Source organism: Panthera pardus, unplaced genomic scaffold (genome assembly GCF_024362965.1).
Source record: "Panthera pardus isolate Hobbes unplaced genomic scaffold, ASM2436296v1 HiC_scaffold_15, whole genome shotgun sequence".
In the NCBI taxonomy this organism is placed as follows: Eukaryota; Metazoa; Chordata; class Mammalia; order Carnivora; family Felidae; genus Panthera; species Panthera pardus.
This window is the reverse complement of record NW_026526710.1, coordinates 37,984,712-37,997,289: the sequence shown is the minus strand read 5'-3', so window position 1 is coordinate 37,997,289 and position 12,578 is coordinate 37,984,712. Positions and strand designations below refer to the sequence as shown.

The window sequence follows — 12,578 nt, the reverse complement described above, 5'->3', positions numbered from 1 at the left end:
GCAAAGCCAAAAAAAAAAAAAAAAAAAATCAATTCAGTGGATCCAATATTTAAATTCAAATAGCAAGTGTTTTAGGTAAAAGAACAGGGGTAGATAATTATCAGAGGAAGAACTAAACAACATTTTTCAGCAGTGAAGGATGAGTCTCCAGAGTGAAAGGGCCAGTTTCCTCCCAGCACAAAGAAAAGAGATCCACTCCAAAGCACATCACTGTAAAATTTCGGAACAGTGAGGACAAAAAGAAAATCGTAAAAACTTCCAGACAGGAAAACTTAAAAGCTTACAAAGGAAGGGGAAGGGGAAGGGGAAGGGGAAGGGGAAGGGGAAGGGGAAGGGGAGGAGGAGGGGGAGGAAAGGAAAGGAAAGGAAAGGAAAGGAAAGGAAAGGAAAGGAAAGGAAAGGAAAGGAAGACCTCACACTCACACTTCTTAATAGCAAAACTAAAAGAAAATAGATCAGTGCCCTCAAAAATTCTAAGGCTAAATTATTTCCTACACAGAAATCTCTCCAGTGAATGAGTAGGTAATACAAAGATGTCTTCAGACCTACACAGTCCCCAAAAATGTACTTCTCATGAACACTTTCTTCAAGACATTAGAGAATGCATTCCACTAAAATAACAAAGCTAGAAAAACACGTGTGTGTGTGTATCCGTGTGCACGCACACATGCATATACCCTAATCTAACCCTAACCCTGAGTAGGTCAGAAAGCTCCAGGGGAGATTTCTTCAAAAATATGGAAATGAGAGAATATCTACTATAGGTGAACACATGTGTAGAGATTCAGAAAAGTGGAAGAGACTCTGGGGATGAATGATGATATACACACACACACACACACACACACAGGAAGCTAAGCAAATAAAACAAGAGAATTGTTAACTCCAGAGGAGAGAAGTTATGCATGAAGGAAATATGAGTCAGCTGTGAATAGCATTTATATAAGTATAGTAATATGAACACTGAATGCTGATTTAATCAAGATTGTGATGTAACTATTTTGGGATGATGGAGGGCAACAGACGGCATCCATGAGGGTTGTTAGGTGGAAATGAAGGGTGAAAGAACTAAACCTTATCTGCTATAAAGGGGAGTCAATATATATGCCTAAATCCCAATTAGCAATGAGTACTAATTGCTAACTAATTGCTAACTAGTACTGCTGTAGTACTAATAATAATAAGGAGGAGGAGAAGACCACAAGCATTTCACTTAAAGACAAGGGGTTGTGACAGATCATCCGCATAAAGGACTACCAACAATTCTTTCCATCCCTCCACGTGCAAGCCCATTTCCACTCTCTTGAATCTGGGAGAGCCCTGTGACTTGCTTTGGCTGATGGAATTTGCCAGAAGTGGCAGTGGGTGACCTCAGGAACTGGGCCCCAGATGCCTTTCAGCTTCTGTTTTCACCCTTTGGCAACTAGCTGCCATGTGAAATGTCCCACGACCGTGCTGGACTGGAGGCCCCCCTGGGAGAGAAGATCTGTGGGAGAGCAAGAGATGACGAAGGGGAAGAAGCCATTCCAGCCACCCTGCTGATGCCCGGCCCTGGGGGTGCGGCTGACCAGCATGGTCAACACCCCAGGAAGCAGAAGCCGAGCCGAACTACAGAATCCTGAACAAATACACAGCTGTTGTTTTACGCTACAGGGTTTGGGGATGGTTTGTTAGGCATCAGAGGATAACCACAAGAAAAGTAAATGCCAAGAGAAAATGTTAAAAATGTTCTCAAGAGATTCCCTCTGGGGACTGGAAAATGATGATATGAAGGTGGGCCGGCAGGAAACTGCTGTTTTTCATAATAAATCTCATTCATAATAAATGTTTTTTGACTCTTCAAACCATATACATCTCTAACTTTGATTTAAAAAAAAAATAAAGCCAACAAAACAAAGGAATGTGGGTGCAAGATAAAAGTCAGGTAGACAAAAATGAAAGTGCTGATGACCAGAAAAAGGTCCAAAGTCCACCCTGTTCCAAAGAGCCAGTGTGAAGAGTTCAACCTGAAGCAACAGAATAAGAAGTTTAGACTTAGAGCCTTAAATCCCTGGCACAAAGTATGTTCTGACAAATGCCAAACTGAACAGAGCAAGTTCAGACTTCCTTAGGAGCCAGGCTGAAGGACCGTGGACAGAGGCTAGGCTCAGTGATGCTGTCCGCATGTGCGTATCCATCGGCTACTCTATGCTGTTTCTACCTCGATGCAGTCCCAGCTCTTGTACAGCCATCACTGTTAGAACAGAACAGCACAGTCCTACCAGCTGTTAGAATGTTTCCATGCTTCCAAACCAGCTGGTGAACATACGCTGCCTGCCGTGAGCATTCCTGCAAGCTGTTCCTGTGGGTTCCCACCACCACTACCTATCATAGCAGGTCTGGGTGGTGAGGAGAGGAAAAAATGCCCCTGCATCCCTGGAGCCAAATACCCAGTGTCATCTGGACCCCTGAGTCTACAGTGGCCCTCCACTGGCCACTGCTGCGTGGAGGCACCTTCATGGCACTGCAGAACTGTGGCCTCCACAGAATGTCACCTGGGTTACTAAATATTTTGGGCATCTCTTTGGACACCACTGTGCTGTTCTGGGGGACTTTGCTCCTAAAGCCAGGCTGAGCCAGCCAAAGCTTGGGCTCTGGAATTAGAAGACCTGGGTTTGAACACTGGCTCCACCTCGTCTGGCAACATAAACTCAACGCTGCCTCTCATTCTCCCATAAGATGGGACCAATAATTCCTATCTCACTTATTGTTGGGAGACAAACAGGAATTGATATGTGGGAAACACCCAACACATACTTAATGCTTAATAAACATGAGGGGTCTTTCTAAGTAAGAGGACAGAGGTGGTAACAGCGGTACTCTGCTTTAAGGACAAAAATAAATATCACAAAACTTGAATGTTCATGAAATACAAGATAGCTTTAGGTTTGGATAGGGACCACTTATTTTTTTATTTTTTATGTTTGAGAGAGAGGGAGAGAGAGAGAGAGAGAACACACCTGAGCAGGGAGGATGGGTAGAGGAAGGGAGAGAGAGAAAGAGAAATAGAAAGGGAGAGGATCTCAAGCAGGCTCAGTGAGAAGCCCAACATGGGGCTTGATGTTGGGGCTCAACCTGAGCCAAAATCAAGAGTCAGATGCTAAGCCAACTGAGCCACCCAGGTGCCCCAGGTAGGGACTACTTTAGTGCTCAAGTTTCAAAAGACTCAAAGCTCCAGTCTGAAGTGAGCATTTGGGGGAGGTCAACAGCAGGGAAGTTTGATTAGCAAGAGTATTATGTGGGGTGGGTTCAATTTGGACCCTAGCTAACTGGCACTGAAGTATCTATCTGATATTGAAGAAGATTTACCTTAACAAATTTGGGCTGTAAAAACTGAAGACAGACATTCTTTTTATTTTTGAGAGAGACAGAGTGTGAGCAGGGGAGGGGCAGAGAGAGGGAGACACAGAATCTGAAGCAGGCTCCAGGCTCTGAGCTGTCAGCACAGAGCCTGACTCAGGGCTTGAACTCACTAGCCGTGAGATCAATGACCTGAGCCGAAGTCAGATGGTTAACCAACTGAGCCACCCAGGCGCCCCAAAGGCAGACATTCTTTAACCTTGATTTAACCTTAAGAGCCGTACTAGTACTATCTGCCCTGGCTTCATAGCTTTATAAATATAAAACCTAACATGGCCCTTGTATAGTTTGGTTTGCCCATTGGCATTTCTGGGCCATAGTTGTTAAGTATTCTGCAAGTGAATGAGCTCAGTGCAGTGCAATATAATACTGAGGTTCAGCATAATTTTGATGGGGTAATTAGATCTGCCTTCCAGGCCTCCCCACTACCATACTCCAAATGGATAAAGGAATTTGTAGCAATTTAAATACTTGTAGATTACTCCAAATATTACAGAAGATTTATTTCAATTATTCAGCTGCTTTCCCAATTTTATGTTTTATAACAAAAGGATCACTTTTTGGTTCAATAGTATAAGTTTGTTGTTTTTTTTTTTAAGTCAATATTACAGACATAAAATGACCCTAATTTGTGGTACAACTTATGGTTCTGATTCTTATAAAAACAGCAAATACTTGCTTTTAGGGTAAAGAGAGATACCATACCTTTTTCATTCCTTTATATTCCAACAAAATTGAGGTGATTTTTTTTTTGTTACTTTTACCCCTAAATTGGGAGTGTAGGCTAAACCAGATTTCCCCTGGGAGCCAACTTTAACAACTTAAAAAGTAAGAAACAAATATGACACTCAAAACCTTGATCCCCACATCTACCATTCATGGCTAATTATAGGGCAGAGGACATGCCTCTCTTTGTTTTATGATGGACCTCCTCATCCAATCACATTGTCAGGTTAATAATAAGAAAGTCCAGAGCAGACGAATCACTGCCTCAAATTTTCTAAGGGCTCTGAAACGGCCTCAAATACATGGGTCAGTTGTCAAGGAAAACTAATGCTGTCCAATTCTCTGGAGGCATGCAAAAAATAAGTGGTCTTTGTTAACTAGCCCCCTCCCAAATAATAAATAAACAACTGATACATCTGTTTTGTTTTGAAATCACTTAACTTTCTGTTTAGGTTATCCAGACAATTATGCCAAAGTGATATACTATAATTAATTACAAATAATGGACCAACATTGAGCTCAGGAGACAAAGTTTGAGAAAACTGTGATCTTCTCTCACCTCCTACAGTGAAATGCCTCACTTCAAGGTTTTGCGGGGCCTGGATGTACCATTTCCCTCTTCAATTACAATTAGAATAATACAATCTGAAATACGAAATATAATTCAAGGTAATGAATCAGCTTGCATCATCCCTCCAAATGAAATTATCCCTGTTTTCAGCCAGGTTGCCCTCTCCTCCTGTCCTCCAACAACATTTATCTGAACTTCACATAGGCCCCATTTCACCTTTTCCTTAGATGCCAATTGTTTGTGCCTAAGCCTTGCTCTGCCCACCAGACTGCAAGTTCTTTGGGGACAGGAGCTGTATAATATACTAAATAATGTAAATAATATACTATATAATGTACTAAATATTTGAATAGATCTCAATCATATACTAAATGAATATTTGAATATATTTGATATAAAGAATATTTGAACATATTTAAATAATATATTAAATAAAGAGTAAGTGAAAGCTAGTTAAGATTTGGTGGCCCAATCATAAATAATAAAATACAAATATGACAAATCAGTAGGAAATCAACACTACCAGTGAAATAGACATGATCTCATACAGTGTGTGTATATATATATATATATATATATATATATATATGCCTCTGTCCTAATGCTTCCTTAGAGACGAATTTGTTTTATGTTTTGATTCTTTGATGTCATATTTTTACTGGATAAATCTGGACACTGGATTTGAGATACATATCTTTAAAAACAGTATGTCATTATTAGTAGGCATTATTAGTAGGCATGGAAATTGCATGCTCTTAGGCAAATTAAATGTATTTACAAATATTTAATCAATTTTCTACCACTACCACAAATGAGAAAATTGTATGATTTTACTATAGTTTACAAACTCACTATAAACACGGTCCCTGCATTTTCAGTATGGCTGGTTTTTATATAATACAATGATGACGATAACACTAGAGACAACAGCTAAAGATAGACCAATGTGAGCACTGTTCCTATAGAGAGCACAGCTCCCTCCAGTCTCTGAGGTCAGCTTTAACACATCTGTAATTTGAAAATTACTTTTCTCTCAGAACTGAAATTTTTTCTTCATGGTATACATTGTTTCACTTGATTAACTTAAATGGTTCATAACTGGCAATTCTATTACTGCCTGGAGGAGGCAGCAGGTTAACAATTACACAGTATAACAATAACTAAAATGTCTTGAGTTTTCATTAAGTGCTAGACACTATTCTAAACAATCCATACCAACCTATTTAATCCTCCACACAACGAACAAATAAGAATGGCATTGGGTAGATGCCATTACTATCCCCCACTTGACAGAGAAGGAAACCAGGGACTGTGTTCCTAACCAGGGGAGGTTAGGTAATTTTCATGTGGTTACCAGGTCCCTCTGGTTTCAGAGTCCACACCCCTTGCCACCACACTAAAATTATCAGGCTCAACTCCTGGGGTCACTATGTATAATTACATTTTATGAAATGGTTATATTTTAAAGTATGCGTTATCAAGTATAAAGTTGAACTATTTTGCCTGTGAATAATATGTTGTAACATAAATATCGGTTTCTTAACATTTCTAGGTCACAAGGAAGTGACTTAGGCCTAAAGAAGTGCAACTGCTTCCACAAAAGCCAAGCACAAGTCAGGCAGAATGTCAAATATCCAATCTCAGTCTAGTGAATATGACCTCATGTGATACTGAGTTATAGTCCCAAACCATTCATTCAAGGAAATGTAAAAGAGTCATATTTAATATATCAAAGTCCAATAAATTTACTTAATTTTTGAAACTTCTCCCATGCTGAAAAACACACTTCCTTTATGTTCTAAAGAGTATTAACTGAATATTCATGATAAATTCAGGGATTAGCTCTTTGGCATCTTAATTTGATATCACTTATTTCTGTTTACGCTGGTTTTCACTGCCATATAATTACAAAGGACCCTTAAGCAATCAGCAGGATCTTTTCAAGGCACTGTATTGGTTTGGGCTCTTCAAATATCACTCACTTAAACAGAAATCAAATCACTGATTGAAAAGTTACCTCCCTCAAGCTTTGTTGCTATGGTTAGAAACAGCGGTGTCAGCAGTAAAGAATGAAATACTTTCTATGAAGAATGTCCCTATTTCCCTATCCGTTGCTCATAATGTTTATTTACTACCACTACTACTATTTTATTTTTATGTATTTTTCTTATAACTGATCATCTACTGATGGTTACAGTCTGTTCCTGAATATGACACTTCTGACAATGTTCCATTGTTTCATGGCAAATCTGTCAGCAAAACTGTGGTGCAGAGGCTGTTTTCAGAGTTGCTGGATTCAGTGAGCCACTCACATTCATTCAATCAGTCATAAGCAAAACCTCCCAGAAGATAAACTGTACACATGGCAATGACTCTGGAATATGATATATCTTTTATAAGAGCTTCTGTCTAACGAGGCTCTTCTAGTGGCTGGCTGTAGAGCACATCAATTTCTTCAGACCTTTGATGCCAGGTTATTATAGGTCTGAGTCCAGATGGTAGGACTTTATGTGGCTCACTTAGTATCTAGTGGAATGTGACACACAGTAGGTACTTAACAAAGATGGGTTGATTGAGTGGAATATTAGAGTTTGGCTAGGAAGGAGTCTAAGCAAGAGGTGTCATGTGCATTCTGGAGTCAGACTGTCGGAGTTTGAATACCAGTTTTCCCACTGACCAGCTAGGTGCCCTTAGATAAGTAACCCTATCTTTTTGAGCCAAACTTTTCCTATCTGCAAAATGGAGAAAATAAGGACACTCGGCTGGGCAGGTGCTCAATAAGTGTCAGCTATTATTAGAGAGAAAAATAATAAGTGGGCATATTAAGTGGCCATCAGCCACACCTAAGAAGTTGTTAGCAAGCGTAAACCTTGGTACAGATCAACCTCGTCCCTGCCATTTATCTTCCAACATATGACCCTGTTTCCTTCCTCCAGGCCATTGACAGGAACTCTGGAAGCTGAGTGGGAGTGAGCCGGTGCCTTCAGAATGGCAGAAGATAGAAAGGGCAGAAACATCCTGGTAGAGCTGACCCCATGGTGGGGTTAGATTCTTCACAGATGATTACCTTCCAGACCTAGAATGCTGTCCAGCCCCCACTCCCCCTGACTGCCTGATTCTCTTCACTCAGACTCACCAGCTGAAGCTCCAAAGCACCATGGGTACACACGGCCAGCAAGAAGGCTGTGCTCTACCACCACTCTGGGCCTCCTTTCCCAGGACCCCACCCCTTCTTCCCACCATGGGGAGACACGTGTCAGATTTGCCACCTGAGAGATTACTCACATTCCGCGTTTACCTGAGGCAAAATATATTTTTTTTCTATCACAAAACTTAAATGTCTATTTTCCCATCTGAAAACTTACTTTGGCAGCAGCTGCATCAACTGTTTTAAAATACTATTTTAATAAGTGTTAATTCAGAAAATTAGACACCTGGTTATGCTGTAGCTTGCAAGCTATCATCTGCCAGCTTGTCCCAGTCACACCCTTGTCAGTAGATGAACTGCATGGTAAAAAGCAGGGGGGAGGGGACATAGGAGCAATCTTGGGAAACCACAGAAAAGATCTATACTTAGCAATAATTAAACCTCAGATTAAGAATGTTAAGCATCCCCAAACTAATGAAAAGTCAAAAGTATAATTAGATTGTAAATTTGCCTTCCAGAGGAAGGTCAGCCCCAATTCCAAATCAGTGAAGGGGAAAAGGCCTCATTTTGTTTCCATTTCCCCTCAGAAAACATGATGCTTTCAATGCAGCTGGCCCTTACATGCTTGTTTACTTATCCCAGTTAAGGACAAGAAATCTTAGAGAGACAGTGGTAAAGCAAGGAGTCCATGAGTCCAGAAAAACAACTGGCAATAGACATATATTGCTTACCAGTGCATTTTTTAAGTATTCTTGCCAACAGTATTTCAAAAATGTTTATATACAGGCGCACAAAAATAAGCGGCTGAATACTATGATTTGATGGCACCAACCTCCTTCCTGTGTTAAATCAGAACAGTGGTTTGGACCACTGTGGTCCCAGTTGCTAGTGGCTGTTTTGGGCCATCTCTTAGGCAACAAGTGCTGCTGCATTAAAAATTACCAATATTCCCAACTTTCAGAACTAGAAACGTGATTTAATAATGACACACCTAACTCTGGAGGAGTCAAATTCCTTCAAAAAGAATGTGACTATTTATCCAAAACCATGAGATTTATGGTGTAGCACAGCTAAATGAAAATGAAACTGGAAATAAATTAAAACAACTTCATGTTTTAATAAGTTTGAAAGACTTCGAGTATTGCAGCACAAGGCAAGTAATTTTCTTCTGGAAAAGATATAATGATGTCATTATTTTGGTACTTGTGATTCCAGAGATCGAGGAAATAAACAGAGAAAGTACTTGCCAAATGCAACAGATAGGTGGCGCTGTGGCTCATGGCAGATGTGGAATTACACTCCAAAAGCCAGGTTTATTACATAGACCCTGTCCCAGGTTGAAACATCAGAATTAGAAAGTCAAATAGGTACCTTATAAAAGCATTGGACTCGTACAGGAGCTAAATTTTGGCTTTAGCAAAAAAAAAGTTCTGTAACTTCTAAGGAGTCTACTAATTTTCTATTTATCTAAAGAATGTTTTAAGTTAATACTTTAAGCATTTGCAAGGTTTGTCATTGACCTGTATCATTTAGGGAAGTTAAAGTCTAATGAAACATTGGCTTTCTTCAGCATAATGAGTTAATAACTACGAGACATAATCACAAACCCAAGGAAAACTTTGGATTGGTTACCTATGGCAAATTGTCAAAATAATTCTACTTGGTAAAGGCAGCCTTCCTCCTTGGCTAGAAATACACTCTCTGCTTGGCTTCAGAAGCCTTGTGTCCAATTTCTTGGATCCACCCCCTTCCTGACTGCTGCACCTACTGTGGGTTACTCGGCTACTTAGTTGTCTGAAACTTACCCCTCTTCTAGTCTATACCAGAAGTTATCATACCTGGTGTCCTAGGCCTTTCCAAGGAACACAGGGAAACTGGCAGAGCTTGTCTTTAGTGCTTACCACACTCCTGGACTCCAGTTCTTATAAGTTCTAGACTCAGTTTCCACATCTGTAACGTAGGAGTTAAAATACCTACCTCATACCATTGAGGATTAATTGATAGAGGGCTTGTAGAGGGTGTAGCACAGGGGTTGGCACTTAGTACATACTAAAAAATTATTACCATCCTCTCCTTTCCCCACCTCAGTAACCAGACAAATGAATGTAAGTTATATGGCAATAGTTGGTAAGCAAATCTCTTACAGAATATTTCCTTTGAAAAGAGGCCTTCAAAGCAAGTAGTCTACCCTGGGATTCACCAGTACCTTATACCCCCTCCCCCACTGGGACACAAGGTAAGTGGGGCCTTCAGACAGTGCCTGGATCACAGAGGGTAAGCAATGAGACTTCTCCAGGGGGGTCTGCAAGCTGGTCCAGAATGCAGCGTAAACTTCACAAATGTACATTTAGGACTTTCAGGTGTGTCTTCCCTGGCAGATTTGAATTAACACTTAAAAATACCCAAATTGCAGTAATGGTCATTTACCCAGTCAAAAAGCATAAAATTTTCAGGGTTCAGGAGCCCAGATGGGAGCTGATCTTCCCAAGAGTTCAAAAACTACTGGCCTCAGGGACCAGCAATAAGATTAACTTCTGGCTCAAATGAAGGTAACTGAGCCCCAGAGTAACATTTAGCCATGTGAACTCTTTCCTTTCTGGAAGGATCCTTTAATCAGTGCTAGCCAAGGAAAGTGTGTTTCCTAAAATGTAAATGAGAGAAGACAAACTGAGTGGAAAAACAAGAAACACACACCACTGTGTTTTGAAATTCCCTAGCCAGAAAATTGTATCATATCTTTCGTTTCTCTTCTGGGGAGGGTGACTTTTCACCTGGAGTTCAGTCCCTGCCCTTCCTCGAGTCTCCTGACTAGGAAACTAACACCTTGGAAGGACAGATAATTGGTAGAACGGTATCGCTCCGGATACTTTAGCGAGAACTTCCTTCCAGAGAACGCTAGAGGCAAAAGTTACTTTCCAAGCGTGTGGGGCTTCCCAGACACCTCCCTCGGACCACAGCCCTGGCAAGTCAAAGCGATCGCATCGCGTGGTCTCTGGTGGCTGGAAATTCGGTCACGGCGGTCACATGGCATTTCGCACCCAGCCCCCTCACTCAAGCCCGGCCCGTGTTATCCTAGCACAAAACTAGAAACTCCAGTCTTGTGTAAACACCACGCCAGGCCATCCCGAAATGATTCCCTTTTGATGCCCGTTGCAATTATTTATCCCACATATAAATCAGAATTCTGTTGACGGATCTCACTGTTTCTAATAAATAGAAAGTTGCCCTGCAAAGCCCTCATCCTTGTGATTCCGCTTAAAGGTACGGTAACATCTGACACTCCCCTAAACCGGCCTGCAGAGGACACCGCCCAGGAGACGATCAACGGAATGATTTGTGTCACCTCTGAGCACACGTGGGCACACCAACTGCACAGGCGGGCACATGGAAGGGACGCGGAACCGAGAGCAGCTATTTTCCAATCGGTGGGTCTGATGGAGAAAGATGCCAAACGCATTTTCCGAGCCAGCTGAACTCCGCGGGCACCTAATCATTGCCAGATGTGGGGAGGGCGCACCGAGAACATCCCGAGTCCCGAAGGAAACACCCGGCTGGCAGCACGTCGACTTCTCGGATGGGGAAACTGCACCAGCCGAGCGGAGAGGACCCCCAAACACAGTGTGGAGCGCCTCAGAGCGGAAAACGGACTGGGAGGAATGAGGATGCCTCCACTCTCCTCGGCATGTTTTTTCAATTAAAAAGTTGGGAACTGGAATCTGTAAACAACGACTTAGGGCTTCAAACTACTTCGCAGAGAGACACGATGGGGAGAGGAATACTTGTACGCCCCCAAACCCGAACCTCTGTGTCTCCTGCCGTGCGGAACTGCGGGGTGGAGGAGCGCCCCACGCGTGCACGCAAGATCCCCGCGCCGCATCTCCTCCGGCCCTCCGCCCGGAGAAAGTTCGCGCAGCTTGCACCTCCGCCCCCTCCCGCGCGTCCCGAAGCCCGCCCTGCGGGCCGGGAGCCCAGCGCAGCCCGCCGCCGCCCTACCTTTCATGGTGACCGAGGAGACGCACCGCCAGCCAGGGAGCTCCGCGCAGCCGAGGAAGTTCGCACTAAACAGCGGGTCACTGCGCGTCCATGGCAGCCGCGCCGCGCGTCGGCCGTCTGCGCTCCAACCTTTCCTCGCCGCCACCCGCCCGCGTTCCCCGCTCGGCGCTCTGTGCCGCGGGGCTGCCGCGCGCGCCGCTCACCCCGGGCGGGAGGCGCCGCTCCCGCCAGCGCCCCTCCCCCTGGCCCGCCGGGGCGCGCGGGCCGCCGCGCCCACGCCCCCTCGCGCCCTCCCGCGCCCGCCCCGCCCTTCGGCCCGTGCTCGCCCCTGCCCAGTTGCTTTCTCGCCCGGCCTCTACCCCGCGCGGTGTCTCGCCCCGGATCTCCCTTTTCTCGTCACACCAGCGGCAGAACGATGTCGGAAGAAGGCGTCTTCCAGTCGGTAAAATGCTCACCCTTGGTGTGCGCGAAAAGTGCCGCTGCTGGGCTTGTTTCTAGACCCCCAAAGTACCTAGAGAGTGGGGTAAGAGAGTTGGGGAGCAGTAGTGTCACCGGGGTGGCGGAGTAAGCATGTCCCTTCCCCAAAAGTCTCTGGGGCATCCAGGATTAGATCAAACCGAGATGAGAACGTCTTCGGGGTTCCAAGTTTCCAGGTGCGCTTGTGGACACCCGAAGGAAGAACGGGCACAGGCGACCGCGCTGTCACCCCGGGAGAGCTGTCGCTAAATCCGAAGTCACAAT

At 43.6% G+C, this 12,578-nt stretch overlaps 1 protein-coding gene across 2 annotated transcripts in view; it reads right to left on the bottom strand.

The window, feature by feature from the left end:
- The window catches only part of COLEC12 (collectin subfamily member 12), a 194,998-nt gene extending 182,947 nt beyond the window's left edge, over nucleotides 1–12,051 (bottom strand). For both annotated transcript variants that reach the window (XM_053902482.1, XM_053902483.1), the window contains exon 1: nucleotides 11,838–12,051. In XM_053902482.1, the coding sequence (XP_053758457.1) occupies nucleotides 11,838–11,844 (7 nt within the window). In that variant the 5' untranslated portion in view covers nucleotides 11,845–12,051. The remainder of the gene's footprint in view (nucleotides 1–11,837) is intronic.
- Between the last annotated feature and the right edge of the window lie 527 nt (nucleotides 12,052–12,578).